This window comes from Pezoporus wallicus, unplaced genomic scaffold (genome assembly GCF_028554395.1).
Source record: "Pezoporus wallicus isolate ANWC-B61680 ecotype Strahan unplaced genomic scaffold, APGP_CSIRO_Pwel_v1 contig_3181, whole genome shotgun sequence".
NCBI lineage: Eukaryota > Metazoa > Chordata > Aves > Psittaciformes > Psittacidae > Pezoporus > Pezoporus wallicus.
In genome coordinates, this window is record NW_026641700.1 from 1,162,224 (window position 1) to 1,185,060 (window position 22,837).

The following is a 22,837-nucleotide window of genomic DNA, read 5'->3' on the forward strand; positions in this document are numbered from 1 at the left end:
TGCAAAATAATGCTGCTTACACACTTGCTAAAAATAAAAGTTTCTGCTGTAAACACCAGGGTGCTCATCGATTGACTTAAAGGTAGTAAAATATACATATCAGGCAAGGCACTGCCCAATTGAGAGATGGTACTACAGCACTGCAAAGGCCCTCTCTGAAAAATAGTGTATAACCATGTTCAAGAAAGATGGATGATGAGTGTGAAGTAACATACTAAAAAGAACGTGGTATGTTTACAATAGCAAAAGGAAGGATGCAAATACAGTGTCATTCTGCTTTAGAAATGCTTCATGTGGATTGACAGAGGTGGAAGGACCGAAGTGAAAGGACTGCCCTCACATGGGAACAAAGGTAGATGTTACAGGAGGGAAGACATTTGTGAAGGCAAAATTTCCAAAATATGAAGTGAAAGGCTAACACATAAGGGGTTGTCAAAGAAATACCAGTAAACAGGTAATAAATAGTATTTACAGGTATCATTCAATGCCTGATCTGATCTATGGACTGTTAAGACCAAGTGACTTCAGAGGGCTGTGTTCTGTGAGAGGTTTTTGTCACAGTATAAAGTGTTTCAGGTCTCAGCTATTACAGATTTAAAAGACCTCTCATCAAAGAAATGGAGAAACTTTTAGTAAAATCCAGTATAAATGATAAGGTACTAGATGATGTTTCCAGGAGGAAACTGCCTAAGTTGCTACTTTGTCAGACCGTGTCCTTTAGATAAGCCTGCACCAGGCTTCCCAGACGTTTTGCGATCAAAGAGAACCAGTACGATAGTCACAGGAGTGCAGAAGTACCCTTGTAACTAATCTAATTGCTGATTGACATAAAATGTCCAGCCTCTTCAATGTACTCCTGTAAACCAATCTGGAAATTACGTACATACTCAAGAGAAGTGAATAGCAAGCATTAGCACAATCACATAAGATGAAACTATTTGAACTTCAAGCAAAGCAAAGCATAGTCTGCATCCAACACTCCTTTTTAACATAGAAAGCCTGAGTTCAAGAATTAGAAGATTGATCATACAAAAGAGAACCATTACATATTCCAGCTAATGAAATTTTTATTCTGAAAGGGAAATATTTCCATTTGCATAGGCCCAGAAGACCCAGGAGAGAGGGCAAGGCAGCAAGACCCCTGTGGCCCCATTACAGCCAGATTTCCACCTCATTTGGATCAGTTCTAGTGCCTTTACCAAACCCATGATTCTACCATGTGAAATGTGCTGCACAGTAACAAGGCAGTCTGACATAAATTAGGTCACGCTGTTAGCAGTGATGACCTTTCACTGGTGAACAGTTTTTAAGCAAGAGAAAGGATTTTTTGCAAGCTAAGACAATGCAAAACCCTCCCTTCACTGACTCCACATGCTGCTTTATGCTGTGTTGCTATAATAAAGCAACATAGCTGTACAAATGATACTTCTGGTTTTCCATAACAAGCTATAATTGGAGTAGGTGACAAGGAAAATGTTTAGATAAACAGCGGGATCATAACCTTTTATGCAAAATGGACAAATAAGTTATGGAAATACCTGTGAAACCCCGGGGCTGAGTAGCTCTACTTCAAGTCATAGGCACAGCTAAAGAAGACAGTAAATCACCAAGTCTCATCTCAGACTTTACAATTTTGTTGTTGTTTTGGTTTTTGCCAGTTTTTGCTGACAGATGGAAAAATACTGTCTGAATGTGACCAATATTTAATTTACCTCCACTTTCCTTTCTATTTCTACAGCACATTCCTAAAAAAACACACATTTTATTCCCAATGCTTAAAGAACTACTAGTAAATAGTCACGCTCCAACAGTATATACTATAAAACCACCACTGTAATACTTTCTGTTACTCAGGAGAATTGTGTTATATTACAGAATTTTCTCAAGAATATATCTAAATGATCATGTATTAATGCATGCATAGATTTGTTTATATACAGTCACCAGAACACTTATATACAACTACGCATGCACACACTAAACCGCAAATGTTCATATACAGAGAGGAAGAACTGTGATACTACACTTAAACAGCATCTTGTATTAACTAAGTGGGATAGTAAAGTGGCAAAGATACCTTTGAAGATGGAGAAGCGTTCCTTCAAAGCATCTTCTCTTTACTTGTTTATCAGCTGCATTTAAGAACCAAGAATGATTTAACTGCATGAAGAAATGACACCTAAGACAGACTTCAGTGACAGATCTCAGAAAGATGCATTCACTTGCTCTGAGGAATTTGCAGTCAAGTTTTCCAGCACAAGGCCTTAACTACCCCAACTTCAACTTTCTAACTTTATAAATGAAATCTCTTATACTCCCTTTCTTAGCTATTTCTTTTTCTTTTGGCATCTTGATAAAAATATCAACATTGCATACTGAGAAATGGTAACTGTTGAACATGCCCTGCTCTGTTACTTAATGGCACTCAGATAAGCATAGTTATGTCCATTCTAACATGGGAAAATATACTTTCTATCAGATACTATATACATTCTAATTCTGTATTCACTCGGGGGAGGTCCAACTTTTCCAACTACAAAAATGCATTTACAGATGCTATCATCAAAGTCTTTATTGTTCTCCATGGTATTCAAGATGGCAAGTAGCACAGGAAATAACTGTTGTACCTGTACCTCCCATTACTGCATTACAGGGGGTATTTCTGGTGGATGTAAACCTCCCCCAGGTCCCTGGGACATATCTCTGTTTAGGTTTTTGGAAGAATCAAAAGAATTTCTTATGACTGGATGTTGTGCTGCCAAAATTTTCTATGATGGTGGTGCGGTTTAAACCCAGTCAGGTAACTTGTTCACTCACTCCCAGTGAGTGGTGCCGGGCTGACAACAATCAAGGCCCCCGACCCCCCCACCGGGGCTCTCCCCTTCCCTGCTCCCGGAGGAACGGGGAGGAGGATCGAAAGAGTGCAACTCCTACGGGTTGAAACAAGAACAGTCCAGCAACCAATGTACAACAAAGATCACCACCGCTACCACGAATGACAGCAATGATAAGAGAAAATAACAAGGGAAGAGAATACGATACCATCGGCCAAGAAACAAGTCCCACCCGGAAGCCCGTGTCCTTCCGGGTAACTCCCAGTTACCTCCTGGGCATGACGTGCTGTGGTATGGAATACCTCCTTGGTTAGCCTGGGTCAGGTGCCCCGTCTCTGCTTCCCCACGGCTTCCCCTCCTCCCTGGCAGAGCATGAGCCTCACAAAGTTCTTGGCCAAACCAAAACATCCTTGTTATCAGCTCTGTTCCTGAGCTGAGAGTCAAAACACTGCACTGCACCAGCTACCAAGAAGGAGAAAAATGACTGCTACTGCTGAACCCAGGACAGATAGGGCTACAGAACTGATGGACAGGGGTAGAGCAGTTGATGTCATCTACCTGGACTTGTGCAAAGCATTTGACACTGTCCCACACGACATCCTTGACTCTAAATTGGAGAGACATCAATTTGATGGATGGACCACTCGGTGGATAAAGATCTGGCTGGATGGCCGCATGCAAAGAGTTGTCGTCAATGGCTCAACGTCTACCTGGAGAACAGTAATGAGTGGCGTCCCTCAGGGATCGGTGTTGGGACCAGTCTTGTTCAACATCTTTGTTGCTGACATGGACAGTGGGATTGAGTGCGCCCTCAGCAAGTTTGCCAATGACACCAAGCTGTGTGGTTTGGTTGATACGCTGGAGGGAAGGAATGCCATCCAGAGGGACCTTGACTCACTTGTGAGGTGGGCTGATGCCAACCTTATGAAGTTTAACCATGCCAAGTGCAAGGTCCTACACCTGGGTCGGAGCAATCCCAGGCACAGCTACAGGTTGGGCAGAGAAGAGATTCAGAGCAGCCCTGCGGAGAAGGACTTGGGGGTGTTGGTCAATGAGAAAATGAACATGAGCCAGCTTCAGTGTGCGCTCGCAGCCCACAAAGCCAACTGTATCCTGGGCTGCATCAAAAGGAGCGTGACCAGCAGGTCGAAGGAGGTGATCCTGCCCCTCTACTCTGCTCTTGTGAGACCTCACCCGGAGTATTGTGTGCAGTTTTGGTGTCCTCAACATAAAAAGGACATGGAACTGTTGGAACAAGTCCAGAGGAGGGCCACGAGGATGATCAGGGGACTGGAGCACCTCCCGTATGAAGACAGGCTGAGGAAGTTGGGGCTGTTCAGCCTGGAGAAGAGAAGGCTGCGTGGAGACCTCATAGCAGCCTTCCAGTATCTGAAGGGGGCCTATAGGGATGCTGGGGAGGGACTCTTCATTAGAGACTGTAGTGACAGGACAAGGAGTAACGGGTTAAAAATCAAACAGGGGAAGTTTAGGTTGGATATAAGGAGGAAATTCTTTCCTGTGAGGGTGGTGAGGCACTGGAATGGGTTGCCCAGGGAAGTTGTGAATGCTCCATCCCTGGCAGTGCTCAAGACCAGGCTGGACGAGGCCTTGGGTGATATGATTTAGCACAAGGTGTCCCTGCCCACGGCAGGGGGGTTGGAACTAGATGATCTTAAGGTCCTTTCCAACCCTAACGATTCTATGATGCTATGATTCTATGATTCTATGAAATTCTTTATTCAGGGGTGGGGAGGTAGTTCTGCAGAAGGCTAATCAATACAAACTCAGGAAAATCCAAACTGCAAATTACTGGAGTCTAGGAGAGTACTCTGGGGAAGTATCCCGAGATGCTTGTCTGGTTCTTGTAGTCCTGTGTAGGCAACTGCTATAGGACACTATCAGAAACAGAATCTGATGTCAGGGACCTTTGTTCTGGCCCGATACTGCCAGTTTTACCTTCTTCTATCACTTGCATTTATTTTGATCACATCAAATTTAGCCTAACATGACTGCAAATAGAATTCAACCCTTCATATCATTATTAACTCCCTTTCTGAGCACAAATACATACATGGAAAGTCCAAAGGCTAAAAAATTCAATGAGCTGCCATCACGACTCAGTTTGTCACAGAGCCTAATCTGATAATTTTATACAATGGAAAAATAGAGGGGTATTTTTTCCAGCAACAAAAATTATCATTCATTAGTGAACAAAATTGCATCTAAACCTAAATTTATTTAGATTACAGCCAAACCACTCAGACACGTTGGTTAAATGGAAGACATTCATTAATAAGAAAACAACAGCCAGAGTATTTACTAATACAGTAACATTTAGATATTCAGAAAGGGATGCATATATGCACAGGGAGTATCTATGCATATTACTAGTAGATCTGTGTTTACCGTCAGATTATGCACCTGTGTATTTCCAGACTGATGAGCTGTTACTCTGGCACTTGCATCTACTCAGATGAAATGCTACTGAAGTTTGCACACCTGCTTTCCAAATCAAACAGAATAACATGAAAGTGGCCTGATTTTCATACAAATCTCATTGCTTTGTTGAACATATGTCTCAGTCCAGACTAAGTGGTTTTACCTCTTAAAGCATGTACATATCCTCCTGCTGGTGGTCATGTGAATCATCTCCTCCTCCTTCCGAGGAAGCATGCTAGATACAATGATTTTTTTTGTTTCTCACCTTACAAAACCATTATCCTCATGCTGAGCTACAGGAGAACATGAGTAAATGATATGTCCCTGAAAGAAAGGCTACGTCCATTTTCTACCACAGTAATATTTTCTAAAACCACAGGGTTTTGGTCATTTCAGAGTGCCCTGGGTTTTTCCTGGTGAGTAAAGATGTGCTTACTGAAATTAGAACATAGTTTCTCTCAGTTTGAGCTGCAGATTCCCAAGCTGCATAGCTGTGGTTGGTTAACTTCTTCGTGGGGCGTTTGGAGTTTCCTGAGTATGGAGGAAAAAAAGGATTAATCTGACTCCAGTGTTTAACTCATTTTCAGGACTCAGATTTCCTCTTCTACAAACATAAAGGATTTGCAAAGAGTGTGTAAGAGCTTCCAAGATGTATAGCTATATGAGCGCTAAAGATAGGGAGCCCCATTCTTCTCTTCAGCTTAAATTGCCAAAGCTCTGTGGATTTCAGCTGTATTATTACCAATTCAAATGTGTTCCAAGTCAGAGGAAAGTCAAGAACAATGTGTATTTACAAAAAAAGGCCAATTCTTGTTTGGCTGAAGTTCATAACCTGAAAAGAACCCAGTAATTCCACTATCCTCCAAAAAATTCTCTAAAAGTTGGCTACATCTTTTACTTACCAGCAACTGTGCTGTGGTGCAGGGCATTAGTAGCATGGAGGTGGATATATTTACTGATTATTTACATTGCAATTTTCAAAGGCAGAGGAATGTTTTAATCTTAGATGAAGTTACAGTATGAACAAACCCAAGTCATTCTAGAAACTAACACAGGACTTGAAAAGGGAAGTAACATACCACAGCAAGGTCTATTTGAGGTGATAGCTAGAGAATAAACATGATTGTATGTGCTGTAAGATTTTCTAACCTAAGTTAGTGGCTAAGAAAGGTGCTGAGCTAAGATTTTTGGGAACAAAGGAACACAGCACTGACCTAATTCCTCTCATTAACCAACAGTGAAGTCCCATTCACTTCCAGAGAGCAGAATTATGCTAAGCTAAGCCCTTCTGAAAACCCCCAAAGAAATGTTTGTGTATAAATTTGGCAGGTGTGGTACAAGTACTGCAGACGCACACCCCCTTTCATACTGACATACATGATTTTAGGAGCATTACATGCAAGGGTAAAAAGGCAGTTATATTTTATTATCCTCAGGATCACATGATGTTCTCCTGGCTTGTGAGTGTACGTCTGAAAGCAGGAACAGGATCATTATGCTCAATTCACACAGGCTACCCTATAGTTCTCAGGTAGAAGCATGAAATTTTCCAGATGACACTATGAAGCCCTTCCATTAATGTCATGTATCTTTGCTATCAGGCCAATCCATCACTGTTTTCAGAGAGCTGCTCTTTGCTTTAGTCTTGATTGTCTAGGACTCTCATAAGACACAGTCATCTGCTACTGCAGATTTTCTGAAATATAAAGTTAGCACTTTGCTACAGCACATCTGTGATTTGAATCTTAAATTTAGACAGCATTTCATCTGGAAAAAAATTCCAGGTTTGGAAAGGCACATCTTCCTAAGAAATTTTGTGATAAAATCGGACACAAACAAACGATTTAGCATCTCCTCAATGCTTTTACTTCATCAATCATTATCTTTTAAGGAATAGAAAAATATCCTGTATTTACAAAATCTGCACTTCAGGGCCAGCTCTAGCTGGTAAACTATGATTCCATATTATAAGAGTGAAAGATAATTTATGTCAAACAGCAACACAGTAAGCAGGTGAGAGAAGATGAAGAGAGCGTGGCTTTGATAAGTGGCACTATATGAAACCTGGGGCTTGTGGTTATTGCTTCTGCAGGACTCCTTTGGCACGGTCAACTTGGGAAAAGAAATCAAAGGAGAGAGATATTGGCACCCGTAATTTCCAAATCTAAACAGAGCCAACTTTGACTTCTTTGCAGCTGTAATTTTTCATTATCATTTAACCCAGGATTCTTACTGATTCAGGTCAGTATTGGTCAGTATGTACTGTGCACAAATGCAGGGAGAGATATTTAACGTTTTGGAAAGATAAGAAGAACATTTAGTGCAAGAGTGCTACACACACATACACACAGTTGTGCCAAACATCTCTGGCAACTGGTGAAGCAGCAGCCCACGCCTGGCTGTGCAGTTCATTTGGAAACAATGTGGAAAGTGGCCAGCATTAGCACAGCACAGTTCTCATCTTCTCCTACACTGCTGAGTATGCCGGGGCTTCCAGAGCCACCAGCTCCTGCTCTAACACCAAATCAAGAATATCTTTTAGAACTAGCCTATACAAATATTTGACTTCATAGAACAGTTTGCTCTTTGTATGTGTGTGAAGGGGGAAGAGGGGGACGGGGATGATATCTGATAATTACAGAATGAAATTAAACCAAAACCTGACGATTTCAATGTTTAAAACTCCTAGCATCCTGCTTTGGTATCAGAAGGAAAGTTGACTCAGTCAGTAGGCTGCAATCCATAAATATTGTCCAAAAATGCAAACAAGCCGTATCAGTTTGGTTAGCTAAATTTTGCAGACACTTCAATCATAAATTAAGAAACCGCTTGTGGGGTTCAGTATATAAGATGTTCAGTGTATAGGCCATATTTCACATTTTGTAAGGACAGCACTTTTATTAAATATTTTCATGAATTTTGAAACTGCAAAATATAGAGAATCAAAACTTTCCATTAAAAATATAGATTTAAAAAAATATTCAGAAGAGGTGCTTTTACTGGAAAGTCTTTCTATTTTCTACAGTTCCCCTTTTAAGCAACAGCCCCTTAGAGTATTGGTATATGACATAATAAGAATAAAAGGGATAGAATTTTAAGAGAAAATGAAGCTGAAAAATGAGCAGGACGAATGGACTCATTTTAGTTGGTCAGCTGACTCATACCAGAGCAATTCTTGAAACCCACACAATAGCCTGGAAAACAAATAAGATTATTCCATGGGATTTCCTCTTCCTTAGCCCTTTGAGAAAAAACTATCGATTTAACTATACAGCAACCAACTCTCTGTTCCTCTTCAAAAGTTCTTACATACGATTCTGTTCCATAAGAAACAGCTCCCTTTTATGTTTCACCTAGATGGTGATTACTGCCTGTATTTAAGCTTCTGCATGACGGAGAGATGAGAAGAGCATGACACAAGAAACAAAATCACATTCTGTAACTCCTTTGTCAAGCAAAACACATCAGAACCTATCAGCACAGTCCTTTTTCAGAAGCAGCTCTGTAGTATACCCTCTGCATGGCAATTACTGTAGCAGAGCAGTTGAGAGATGTTCCTTGGTCTTAAGACAACTGCCAACACTAATAAAATATTTCTTCAATGTCCACACAGTTGCTGAGGATGTCTAAATGCATTATACATACAAAAGAAAAACCAGAGAAGACATCCTTCATCAAATACATCTTTCAGTACTTATAAATGCACTGGAAAAACAGCAGGATTGGAAATACGTCCTTTGTGAATTCATTTGTTTCAATGCTCTAGAAGGGCTGCTAGATACTAAAGAAAATACTAAGTACTCTCTGCAAGTACCTGTCATTGCCTGAACCTCCACTTTATGCAATCTTACAGCAGACTAGAACTGAAAACGAAAGAGGACCACAAAATGTCCATGAAGGTATAAACTGATTGCACAGTCCACCAACTTCAGGCTAACACAACTTCAGACATCTGATTTATCTAGACTTGATTCTTCAGGTGATTTAGACTCATTGGCATCATTAAAAGCTTACATACAAAGCAGATTAAGAAGTCTCCTCCTGAATATGTAATTCTGGGTGAAGGACAATTGAAAATCCCAATAATAGATGTGGCTACAGGTTTTATTAGAACACTGATAGGTTTTTCATGTGTACTAGCTTCTTTGCCGACTTCTTCAAGCCAACTCCCATATTAATAAAACTCTCCTTATTAATTTTCCATGTTCTGTCTACAACATTTTCTAGAAAATGCAGGGAAGGAACAGATGGAAAAAAACCAAAACTGATACATAAACCATGCACATAAGCATTATCTTTTCTGTGTTGTGTTTGTGTAGTCCCCAGCACAAAGAGACAAATCAATTGTGAGATTATTCAGTGACGTATCAGATTTGCCATTTTCAGTAAGAAAACAAAATTAAAAAACCCACCTTGACCCTACGACCCTGGAGAAGCAGGCACAACATACATACAAATGAATCTGCATGTCTGAGTTATCTCCAAAGGCAAGCAGGAAGCACATAATAAAGTAAGGTAGCCAGCTGAGAAACTATCACTTCAGCAGCTCCATAGCATTAATCTTCTGAATAAATGAAATTATTAACAATCACTTTTGAAAATTATAGACAACTAAGGTGAACTTCACTGGGTATAGGAGAGTGGCAGTAGTCAAAACTACTGCTTTGGGTGCATGTGTGAAGGAAATGAGAGAAGCAAATGAGAAAGAAATGAGAGAGGTGACAACATACATGTGTACAAGTCTCACACAGATCTCACATGGGTGAGACACCAACAACTTGTTATACCAAGTGGTCCATGGACTTCTTTCCAGCTGTCACCCCTACCTCTGCAGGCATAATACTGCTGTTCTCCCTCAGCTGAATCCTCTCCTGACTACTTTAGACCAGAACAAAAAGAGAGATTCAAGTACATTTAATGATGTTTTTCCCTGCATAGCATTATGGGGTATATTAGCCTTGACAGAACAAGTTTTCCAACAGTGATGGGACGTGGAGCATAAATCCACCAGAGTTTAACCTTCTTCCAGAAGCAGCACTCTCAGATAAAATCAGCCAAAAAGGTGTCCAAATGCTATAAAAATGAGGGAGGTGGCTGTATTTAAGCATCGAAAAAATGAGTTTATTTTACTCAAGTATCCACAAGATACTTCTGCTAGCCAACATGGGTGGGGGTTCAGGTCTGCTTTTCATTTTTCAAAGACGATTCCTGGATTTCTATGAGAAAAATTATATTGTGTTAAAACTTACAAAGAACTTATTTTTCCGAGCAAGAGCTCTCTCCAGGAAAACATCACAGACTATAGCGACACTTCAGCATACCTTCTCTCACTACTGGAGAGGCCAGAGCATAGCAAAAGCTGGCTGACGCCTCTTTCACCTTTATTGAAAAGCATCCGTGACTGGACTGAGGCTTTTGACATTTGCTGAACACAGGTTGCAGTCTTCTGCTGGGCCTCTATGTAAGGCAGCTCCACTGCTTTCCAATGTAGAACAAAAGATACAGGACACCGACTGTACTGTTTAAAGGTATGGCATAAAAAGGTTTAGGTAATTTTTTCACACAGTCTTTTTTCTTTGATTTCTTTTGCTAGTCACCACTAATTATAGCAATTCTTGAAACAAAACTGCTCTAGATAAACTTCCAAAAGTGGAAGCTAAATCCTTCTTCTGCCTCTTTCTTCAAACTTCTTCTGAGCCCTCACTGTTAATTCAGACACTGGCAGGTAACATTGTCTTTCAGTCTCGTTACGCAATTTGGCTTTCACCATGCGCAGGAACTAGCATGCTTCTCCAGATAGATTTGTGCTCCCAGGCTCCTGTCTTCTCAGCAATGTGAAGTACTTTGTGTAGAGTCATCTCAATTTCCTTTGAATCCCCATTTTTTAAAATACTTTTAGTTTTTTTTAGAGATAGGAAAAGTCGGTTGTATATTTATCTTGAACTATCAAATGCACTAAAAAGAACCTATCTGGGATTCCAGGCACCATGGCTAAATAACAAAAATAGAGTCAGCCTTATGCAAACAAATGTGTACACACCAGCTGCCACAAAATCATGCAGGGCAAAAACAATTCTCCCACCACAGATCCCCCAGAAAACAAACCTCAGCGGCTGGTACAGCTCATCCCACTCTGAAAGTGTCAGACTTTGCTTTTCCCCCCAAAATACTTGACAATCCAAAACACAGTATTCTAAGTCACATTGTTTTGATATTTCCACACATGCAAGTGCTGAAATTGTTCCTTGTTCTGAATCATGAGAATACCAAATACAGATTTATCTTTCAATCCTATCTTTAAATGTCTAATTTTAAATCTACAACTTTACAAATTAACGTACTTAAAGATTTACTCCTCCCCAAAAATGGCTGATAATAACCAATAGGCCAAAACATATCTCCTCTCTTTTGTTTCTTTTTCACAGCTTGACTAATGTGTCAAATTGCCTCTATTTTAACAAGGAGAGGCAGTATATCTGAGAAAGGAAATATCATCGTTCTTAGTAGGTGTTCACATTCTTCAGTTTGCCATCTTTTACCCATTTGAAGCAAATATTTTTATTGCCATACGTCAATAAAAACTATAAGCCAATAAAACAGCATAACTTTCCTTGTGGGGTATGGTTAAACAGAAATACGTGGATGACATCCAGTTACTTTAAAGCACAGTGAGTGAATTCAGTAGAAGGCAAAAGAACCTCATTTACCACAAAGGATTTTTAAAACCAAACCAAAAAAAAACTAACAAAAATATATTTAGTATGCTACTGTTGAGAAACAAAAGTTTTAAATCACCAACATTACTATAAATAGTAATGGTGATGGTTTATTAGTTGATTTGCCCCTGTTTTTGTAATTACCTGTTTGTTTTCACTGTTTGAGATTCTAGGCCGGCACCATCTTTGCAGAGACTAAAGCAATATTAAGGGCTTTTTGTGATTCTAGGACAAAGCATTTTTGAAGTACAAAATAACAGCTATTTTTGCTGACTGATAGAGTCTAGAAAAGGCTCCTGATCATGCCTTCAGAAAGGAAACAGCTGGAGCACATGATGGCTACTGCTATAACCCCCATCCCCTTCATCTACCCCTTTGCTTAGAGACTAAGGACAATTCCAGGATCAGAGTATCTGTGCTTACTATGCTTCCTACAAGATGTACAGCATGGCTCCTGCAGCCTCTCTCACAACAGATGCCAGTCACCTCCAGACAACCTGTAGCAACTATTCATTCAGCAACCTACTACACTTCCATTTACATCCTCAAAATAAAAAGACAGAAACCAAACCGACAGACCAAACAAAACTTTCCTTATGTTCAGTCACTCATTCAGAGAAGTCCACCAGGCACACCAGAAAAGAATAACTATTCCCAGGCAAAGGAACCAAATGAAGACAACTCGAGGTGAAGAAAAGGCAACTTTTTCACACTGCAGTGAGCACAAATGCATTTCCAACCACTCTGCAACTCCAGCACTCTCCATCTTACAACCCTCTCCAAAATATCAGGGCAGAACCCATCACACAAGACACAGCTCTCAAGAACACAGGCAAGCCATAGTGTGACTAAGGCACTGGAGCCAAAGGACAAAAAAAATACCATTGGAAAAATTGACCAAGACCTTAAGAAAAATAGGAGCAAACCCAATTTTAATTCAGATAATCCTGCAATAACACGGTTACTCTTACCTTTGCCATCTGCGCCTGCACGCCATTTGCTTTCAGAGATGCTACTGCTTTCTGTGCTGCTGCTGGACTGTCAAAATCTACAAAGCCGTAACCTGAAAGAGAAACAGACAAACAGACATTTTCATTATCATCCATGTGCGTTTGCATACATGAAGATGTTATTTTTATAAGGAAGGCAATCCTTTCCATTCTCTCACATTGTCTCATAGTCTTCCAGTAGCACTGCCACCACCAGCAAACATCATACCTCTATTTCTCACTTTTCCTCCTGAGCTTCATGGTGTTTAAGGAAGTGCAATGACCTGAAGCTTCAAAGTGCAAGAAGATATACAGAAGAGGCGGACAGAAGGCAGCTCTTTGTCTGTCTTAGCACATAAAAGGACTTTGGCAGCCCAAGAGCACACTCTCATGGGGCTGTGGAGTCCTGCCCCATCTCCTCCATGCAAGGAGGCAGCAGTATGGCCTCCCTGTGATACCAAGCTATAGCCTGCAATGGCTGGTTTCATGAGAAAACACCACCCTTTGCCTGTCCCTTGAACCCATATGAGGATTCAGCTTAGGAAGAGGAGGGTAGCAGGTCTCTGTAGCAGGCTGCGGCTATCTGTGCAGGGGCAGAGAGTGCTATTTTAGAGCAGGTGGAAGCAATTAAGGGAGAAATCACAACCTGCACTCTACAAGTGACAGCAGAGAGCTCTAGAAGATGGTAACATAATAAAGTCACAGCCTGGTTAAACCACATCCCTTTCATCTCATGGCCCTCTCTACTGAAACAAGGGACACATCCCTACCAGCAACTGCTCCAGGGTATCATCTGAACAGCATCTCAGTGAGGTTTGATCTTAGGGACTGGCAAGGCATAATTATCTGCTTTTAAGTGGCTTTCCTACCCCCAGTATTTGGATTAGTTTATTAATCATACAGTCATTCCCTATCTTCTCCCCTCTCAATTTTTCCATTCTTTAACCAGAGTGGTATGTTCAAGCAAGACCAGTGCTGTTAAGCCCTTCCTAGGTATCAACAACACTGGAAGTATTTTTATTTTCTTAAAGACACAAAGAAGGATGAAGAGGAACAGAATGGACTTTTCACAACTTCTCAGCGCTCAACTATCTGTGATCTTCAAACAGCATTCAAATGCCTTAGAATCAAGAATGGTTTGGGTTGGAAGGGACCTTAAAGATCATCTAGTTCCAACCCCCTGCCATGAGCAGGGATACTTTCCACATAAAGATTTCAATAGAGTTACAAAGATTTTAAAATCTTGCCAAGCACCTATTTAGGCAGCTGCATGTATTTCACAATCCATCCAGGAAAAAACCCAACCTAAATCTTATTAAGCAATTACAGTACAGGTAGGCATGTGCTGCTTAGACAAGTTGTGGCCAGAGGCCACCTCTTTGGCATCTCCCTGGGAAGCCATACAGACAAAACTGAACTGCCTGAAAGCTTTAATAATATTAGCACAAGTATATTTATAGCATAGCAGCTCCTTCGCAGACATCTCCATTTACTAGGTCAATACACATCATACAGGAGGTAACCACAGATATGCTTTTCTGCTGTATCCATTTTTATTTCTTTTGCCAGACTTTCTTCCTCCTCCTGGGAGGCCTTATCGCCCTCCTTTCTGCACCAAAACTGGTAGAAGAGTGTGTGCTTTTGATCACCTTGCCCCTCAAGTCATAAACATCTCTTTATTATTATTTTGGTATGCATGCATGACCTGATAACGGGTTAGTCCAATGATGAACTAATTTTGTGCACATACACTTTTTTGTTTTCTTGTCTTAAATATCGTTCACAAAGTTCTAAGAAAATTGAAAATAGTAAGAAACAGCCAAAAGTGTTAAAGACACTGTTGACTTAATTAAAGAGTATGCAAAGCACTACTTTGATAAAGTCAAGAGCTGAATCTCTCTGTTCTTTTCTTCACTCGGTTTTCTGGGTTTGTTTTTTGGTTTCGGGGGGGAGGGGGTGCTTCCATTTTGTTTGGGGTAAAGTTTTTAGTAGGACATTACTACATATTGAAGGAAAGCCTGAAACAACCGTATACTGGGACAGAAGAGCTAATAACACCATGAAGAAGTGCGCTAGAGTTTGGTCAATTTGGAGAGGCAGGGGATGTTTTATCTGCTCAGATTCCACCACTTGATTTTCCCTTTTTATTGCTACCATGCATGCCATTTTTAAATCAACTTGTTCTGCATCGCATTTTGCTTTGCAGGATGCTATCCAACCTTACTGTTCACTGCAGAGTGGCAGTGAAGCTAATGCTGCTTTGAAACAAACAAACAAAAAAAAAACCCAAACATTCTACAAGAGAGCAAGAGTCCTCTCTGGATTTCTCTAATGCCTTTGCCCTTTGGGAGAGAAGCTTCTGGGGGGAAGAAGGAGATACAATTAGGTGCAGCTTCCATCTTCCTAGATGGGAGACCCTGACAAGAAGCCAGAGATGCAAAAATGAAAACCTGAAATGCCTTTGGAAGTCATGGGATAGCATGGATCAAACACAGAGCAAATTATTTTTCAGGCTAGGAAGGTACTCTTCTCAGGAGACTAAATTTCATTTTACTTCTCACCATGTTCATGCCCAATAGGTGGTAAAAGTGAAAAAAAAAGTTTTAACTTCAACATCAAAAGCAGGTAATAGAGTTGGATTTTTATATTTATCATCAGTGTACAGTGCAGGATTCATGTATGCAGTAACAGAAGGGAAATTATTTTTAATACAACTTTCCAGACAACATGGCAAGTATTCACATCTAAGTTAGTATTGCTTGTAAGTATAAACCAGAATGTGTACAAATATTCCAGTGCTGTATTATAGGGATTAGGTATATCTAACATAGTGAATTGCTCAAGGTTAACATCAGGCCAGATGTTAATCAAGAAACATGTTTTAACATTTATCTGTTAAATATCTGTTAAAACTAAATATTCATGGTTTTATATCTAAAACCATGAATATCTTCTAAACATTTATTCAATGGGCACAAGTGCCTATATAACCGTATCAGAGTTCCAGTGAGAGTCTCTAGACAAAAAACCTTGCATCTTTAGCCACCCATTACGCATTCTAGTACTACTACTCCCAGTCTCACTTTAAAACTGTTCTTCCTTCTCTCAAGTTCATTTTCATTCCATGTAATCTTTTTTCTGGCGCTCCCCCCTCCCGACACATCTCTCCACCACACACAGAACATCAGGACAAAATCACTCCATGGCTGAAAACCCATCCAAAGAACATCAATCTGCTGCAAGGGAAGCCAAGTTCCCAGGCTGTTTCAGCATTCAAGTATCCTTACAAGAACCCTACAATGCTATATAACAGAAAACCAGGCATGCTGCCTTTTTGTACAGTTTACGTTCTTCCACGTAGATGTTTACAGCCTATGTTGGTGACCTACACTAACATATTTCATTTGTTTACAATCTCACTTCATTTTTTGAGTTTTACACACTGACATGGTAGTGCTGGCTTTTTTTGTCTGTGTTTTTGACTGTTTGTGGGGGTTTGTTGTTTTGTTTTATATACTTTTCAGGGTAGATTTAGTCCCCACAGAAGCTAAGGCTCGGTGTCAGAACAAGCCTTTCCAGCTCTTCCCATAGAATCCCCAAACTCCCTTTGCCAAGAGCTCTTCTCTGGTGCTCAGGCTGTGGCTGGAGCAGGTATAGGTTGGGCTCCCCTTTGTGCTGCCAGCAGAGCTGGGCTGCTCTGTCTGCCCCTGGCAGGTGCAGCATGGGCGGGTTTGGCTGCTCAGGCTTGAATAACTGTTCCTTAGTTCCTTCTGGGAAAAGGCAGCAGGCTGGCTGGAAGCATCCTGCAGGAGAGATTCAGACCAGGGTCTGCCAATGGGATGCTGCTGCTCTAAGAAAACATCTACATACCTTTCTGCTCCTTGAAAAACAAGTGCAAGCCCCACCAGCCCCACCCTCTGCTACCCCAAAATTCCACAGCCTTTTTTTTTCCCCTCTTTTGCTTTTTTTTTTGCGTGTGCACTGCCTTGTAAACGTTCTGGTCAATGCATTATACATTCCCCCCCCACACCCGTTTTGTGCAGAACATCATGAAAAACACACTCGGATTCTAAATCAGGACCTTCAGACTCTGCTCACAAGAATCCATCACCACCACAGGAAACCAAAACTATTTCCCATTTTTTTCATGAAGCATCTGCCCTTTTGCTTTAAGAGCTCCAAATGCAAAGAGGGAAAATTTTGTTATCCCCTGCTGCTTCGAGAGATGGGAATTGAATTTATCATGAATGTGAGCCCCTCAGCTCAAGTGTACTTATACTGAGGGTGACTTTGGCACTCCAATGCTACAAGTATTCCTGGATCCCAGGGTGGGGTTTTTTGTAGGACATATCACTAGTTTATACATGCAAACACACATACAAACAAACTCGAGATGGGACTATCTAGATTAACTGTTAAACTTTTCCTCTAAGAAATAAAATGCCTGCAATGTTGTTTTGGCCTGATGCCATTAGAGCTAAACTATTCAATTTAAGGAATAAACCCAGTGTTTTTGTACCTGTGGGGGGAAGAAAACAACTAAGCATCAGCAAGAAGTTTATAGCTAGCTGCAATAAGTGCTACCCAAATACACTGGCAGACACTAAACATCTCTGTCTCCTATAACCTAAATGGCTGGGGGCCTCCCGGCCTCAGTTTCACAGTTCCATAATTAAGCTTGGCAGCAGGTTCAAATGAATTAAAACTGAATGTCACTATTTCCTCAACAAATCCCTCATCCTTGTTTTTTCTTACTTGTCAGAGGAAGACCAGCAGAACAGCAATTAGTGGTAAGCAGTGCAGTGAAAAAGAACCAAGTATACACTAATTAGGTCACTTGCCAAACACGTTCATTTCATTGGCAGATTTAATCAATGTTTTCCTGAAATGTCTTAAATCTCCTATGCTAATTTAAAGTTTTGCTATTGTTGTTACTTTAAACACAGATGGGATGCCTGGAGATTTTCAATTCCTTTCTGAAAATCCATTTCAAAATAACAACCCCTCATATAGTATACAATCAAAATTTAGGCACAGGTTTTAGGAAATAGCCTCTAATTTTATATCAACATTTTTGTGCCTGCAAATACCTATGGGTGAAATTTTGTTGATTTAAGTAATTGCAGGTGTGTAGAGCTCTTAGACATCAAACTCTGAATTGCCCTGACTGATCGGGTACTTAAGGGTAATGCCAAATAATTTAAGGGACTGCCTGCCACTTGCAGCTCCCACAATTATTGCAAAGTGCTGGAGTGGTGGAACACAGCAAAGGCAAGCTCCTGCTGCTCCATATGGGTTTCAGAGCCTGTGTCAGGGGAGCTCCATTCTCATAGTGATGGGAGTGAGGGCTTGGCTGCCTTTTTGGAGATCTGAGGCAGCTCCTCTGCCACTGTTCAAAGCAGCATTAGGTACTGTAAGTGAATGAGAACACAGGTTTTAGGGTATCCTGGAAGTTTGGTCATAGAATCATAGAATAGTTAGGGTTGGAATGGACCTTAAGATCATCTATTCCAATCCCCCCTGCCATGGGCAGGGACACCTCACACTAGACCATGTAGCCCAAGGCTCTCTCTAGCCTGGCCTTGAACACTGCCAGGGATGGAGCATTTATCACTTTTTTGGTGCTCCAATTAGTATTTACAGCTAGCACACCATGGTGCTTTTTCGCATGGAAGACTCCCTAGCAGCAGATGTCACTGCTGATGCCATCGGAAAGGGACCTGTCACAGTTGCTGAACTAATCCGCTTCTACACCAGCCGGACTCTACCCTGCTTCCTGCCCTCGACACACCCCCTCAGGTCCCCACAGTGGCTCTCTCCTTCCTGCTGGCACTGAACCAGCTCACCCACAGCCAAAGAGGAGTGTGAAAGGGCCACACACAGCCAGGCACAGCTCTGCACCCATGGCAGCTCTGTCCTGATGATCCAGGTGAAAAAGAGCAGGAAAATGTGAGGAACAGAGCGCCTTAGCATGCCACTGAGCAAAGCACCTCACAGCAAGCAAAGACAGTAACTTCTGCTGGGGGCTGGGAAGGAGAAGCAATGATGAACAAGGGAGGATAAACTGGGGCTGGTGAGCTGTCAGCTTCACCCTGCCACAAGGCCAAACATTACACCTGACCTCTAACCAGGCTGCTGCTGTAAATCACTTGTATTTAAGTCAAGTCCAACCGTAGTTTCTGGCCATCTCAAATTCAATATATCAGATCTGAAAACCAGAACAGACAACGCTGAGCATATCATACATGTTGGGTCTTCAAGAAATGTAGGGACTGTTTGAACAAAAAAGAGGATAAAATCCTCTTAAGAGAGTGCTTGCTTTTCTTCATTAATCTTTTTTGGTAATGCTGCTTAGAGACTGGAAATTGAAAATCATTCCCAAAAGGTGCTGTGATGAGGGAGAGGAATACCAGCCTGGGGAAGAGACAGCAGTAAAAATTACTTGGTGAATTTAGAAACCATGAAATAAAATGTCTTTTTCTAACTTATGATGTCACCTCCATACCTATCTGCATTACACATATGCACAAAGCTTTTACACAAACACTAATAGATATACACCATTAAACAAATATATACAATCCTTTCTCTTTCATGCTAAGATGAAACCACTCGGATTTCAAGAGAACCAAAGTCAATTTAAGTTGTAAAGTTCACTTTTGCCCAGTACTTATTTAGAGTGTTTTTTAAAAGGCGGCATTCATTCTGACAATCAGAGTAGTCCGCAAAAAAGTGATTATCCAGTAATTCACTATACAATTTTCAGACATTGTTTTATGTTCAGATAAAGAATCAAATTAAATTCTAATAAACCTCAGAAAATTAAGAGTTAGAAAGCAAAGAGGTTGAATCACCCTTGAACACAAAATTACTGAAATCAGCTTTTTCTTTCATTGTTCCAATTGTGCCAAGATTCCTTCAGCTCCAAATGCTCATGGTAAAATAGTCTACATTATTACTATTTTTAAACCTCCACTTTATAAAAATGTTCTCAGTGGCTAGAAAGTGGTGAATCATCACCTTTTAATTAAAACAGCTAATATATATAGTTAAAAAAATAATTGGAAATGGAGAGCTTAAATGCAAGAAGGCAAAGATAGTCCTTTCATTTCAGATCACTCCCTAGAGATACACCTACATTGTTAAGTATGCATATAGAGCCAAATTTTTTTGTTTGCTTTAGCTTCATATGGAAATACAGCACAAAACTGTCACTTTGATTATGCTCCTGCAGTCATTTCTTTTGTTTCTTGTGTTATGTGATACCCTTTATAACAGAACCAGAGAAAAACAGCACTGTAGGTAACAACCAAACACATTTTGGACACCTGTTTGCAAACACATTCTTAATTTGAACATTCAGTTACTTTGATTTAAATAAAGTATATATGAATGCAGGTTATTATTAATTGCACAACTGATTAATGATAACATTTACATGCAAAACCGAAGTATGGAACTCGTGATTATCTTCTGTTTTAAAATGTTACTAAGTTGAAAAACTTTCGGAATCTCCAATAAGTAACAGTACAAAAAAGCCTGTAAAACTATGGTATGTGGGAAAGAAGTACTTATACAATAAATAAATAACTAGGTATATACATATATGTGTGTATTTTTCGAGAATATGATTCTTCCAAAACCCTGCTTTCTGAAAGAACAAAAGCTGACCCCAAAACTGAAAAAGAGCTCTCTGTGAAGTAGGACTGCAGTAACAATGGCAAGTGGGAGAGGGGTGAGCAGTACAGACGTAGCAAATATACCTATCGAGAAAATGATATTGCACTTGACTACCCTCTCTCAACATTTACACTGCATTTCTGGCAACTCAGAACCACAAAGACTGGTAAACTGAAGAAAATTTTGGAAAGAGCCATAAAAATCCAGATTTTGCAAACAGCAGAACTCCACTTGATTATCCCTAACAATATATAAGTGTTTGGGGTCTTAAAAGTAAACCTAAATGTAAGTGAGGACCTATGGGTAACCAAATTGCAGCATATGACCAAGCATACGCAGTGAGATGTAAGCTTTGTGAGGACTGGCCAAAGAACACAAATGTTGGTGAAAATAAACTGAGAGGGAAGTTCAGAAACATTTCCTGATATTCTGCTAACAGCACGAACTTGGATTAATCATAAATGCAGTGATGGAAAACTCATTCCTAGAGTTTCTAAATATCGACTGAATAAAGAAGAGAACATACTGCAAATCTTGCAGTGGCAAAAGGACAAGAGGTAAACACACTTTTCCACCTTTAACTTCTGAAGTTACTCTCTCTGCAAGTCCCACTGATTCACTGTCAAAATCCAAAATTAAGATTAACTCTATTTTTAAATACAGGGATAGCTCACACCTACAATTTCCATATAAACATACGTTTTCATATGACAGTTATTTAGTACCATAACTTTACTATTGGTGTATTAGTTATATAATGCAGTCATTAGGTTTAATTTTACTAAACTTTTTGGTATGAGACATTCATTGTGGCTCTGCAGCTGAGATAAATTTCACACTTGAAGCAGTGACTGAAGCAAGCAGAATGTTCTCCCAAAAACAAGTACTCCAAGAACAGTGCTTAGTTACATATTTACATAAAAGAGAGGGAAGGATACAATAGCAGTTTCTTCCCTTGACTGAAGAAATATTCTGTGACTCACAAGCGATAATGTTTTGCAATACCCAGAGCAAAATAGCCAGAACTTGCAGTTTCAGATTAAGACCTATGTTCAGAGTTACGGTATCAATTAATAGCTCCGCTGAAAAACTTGACAGGAACCTCACACCCAAAACTGAAAAAGGGTTTTTTTTTTCAACAGCTATTTTTTGTGTTAGTTTTCCTCTCTGATTACAGCAATGTCCAGATGCTGAAGTTCCAAAATACCACAAGAAAGACTATTTTCTTGGTATTTCCAGCCAGCAGGAAACACTGACACTCTCATGAGAAAGTCTGTTCTTCTGAGGTTTCATGCTCAGTTATGCAGACTCCAGAGCTTTACTTAGCTTGGGTAATGTTTGGGTAAGATACGAAACCAAATCTCTTGAGATCTGTCCATCACTTATTTTAGAGCTGAGTGACTTGAGTAAAAAACCTGGTGTACAGAAACAGTTTAGGAAAAAAAAAAAAAAACAAACAAAAAAACCACAAAATTGTTCAGCCATTATCTCTGAAAGTCCCCAGTGCCTGTATAAGACAAACAATTTTCTCTTCTATATACTGGACCTCAATTTACCTGAAGCTAAGCAAATTATCCACCAGCTGTTCACCAAAAGAGCATATAACTTATATGCTATGAGAAGCTATGAGACTAACTCCAGCAGTCCCGTGGACTAGTTAGAAATGAATGCTGATATTGCCATGCACCTCAGGCTTGATATCTGGCATGGCACTCCAGCAGGCATTGATGGATACACATGAACAAAACAAGAGTATCAATGAGAGCTCTATTTCCACAGTATGGTACCCATGGAAGAAAGCAATGAAATCTTGAGGAAGAAATTTAATCCTTCAGCAGTCAACTCTTCCAGCATTAGGTTTAAAGAATGATACTGTTCTAGGAGGCAAAGGAGGATGTTCTGTATCACCCACTCCTCTTTGTGAGAAATAAAATATTCCATCTCTTCCTCCCAACACTAGATTGCTCAGCATTCGTAACATTAAGTAACCGCAAATACTCGCAAGTAGGAAGAAACAATCTGACAAGAGAAGATGCACTTGGTGATCACACTGTGATTACTGTACTTTATTAAAAATAATTTTCATTTCAGTATGTTTTGACAAGAAAATAGAAAGCATCTTGTGCAGGCTTCAGGAAATATTAAAATAACCCAAGGTGATGAACCTGTTATTATTCAG

General features: G+C 40.2%; 1 protein-coding gene across 8 annotated transcripts in view; it reads right to left on the reverse strand.

Annotated features, from left to right (window-relative positions):
• Window positions 1–22,837, reverse strand: part of RBMS3 (RNA binding motif single stranded interacting protein 3) — a 722,404-nt gene that overhangs the window by 244,835 nt on the left and 454,732 nt on the right. For all 8 annotated transcript variants that reach the window (XM_057424892.1, XM_057424891.1, XM_057424893.1 and 5 more), the window contains one exon: window positions 12,961–13,052. In XM_057424892.1, coding sequence (XP_057280875.1) covers window positions 12,961–13,052 — 92 coding nt within the window. The remainder of the gene's footprint in view (window positions 1–12,960; window positions 13,053–22,837) is intronic.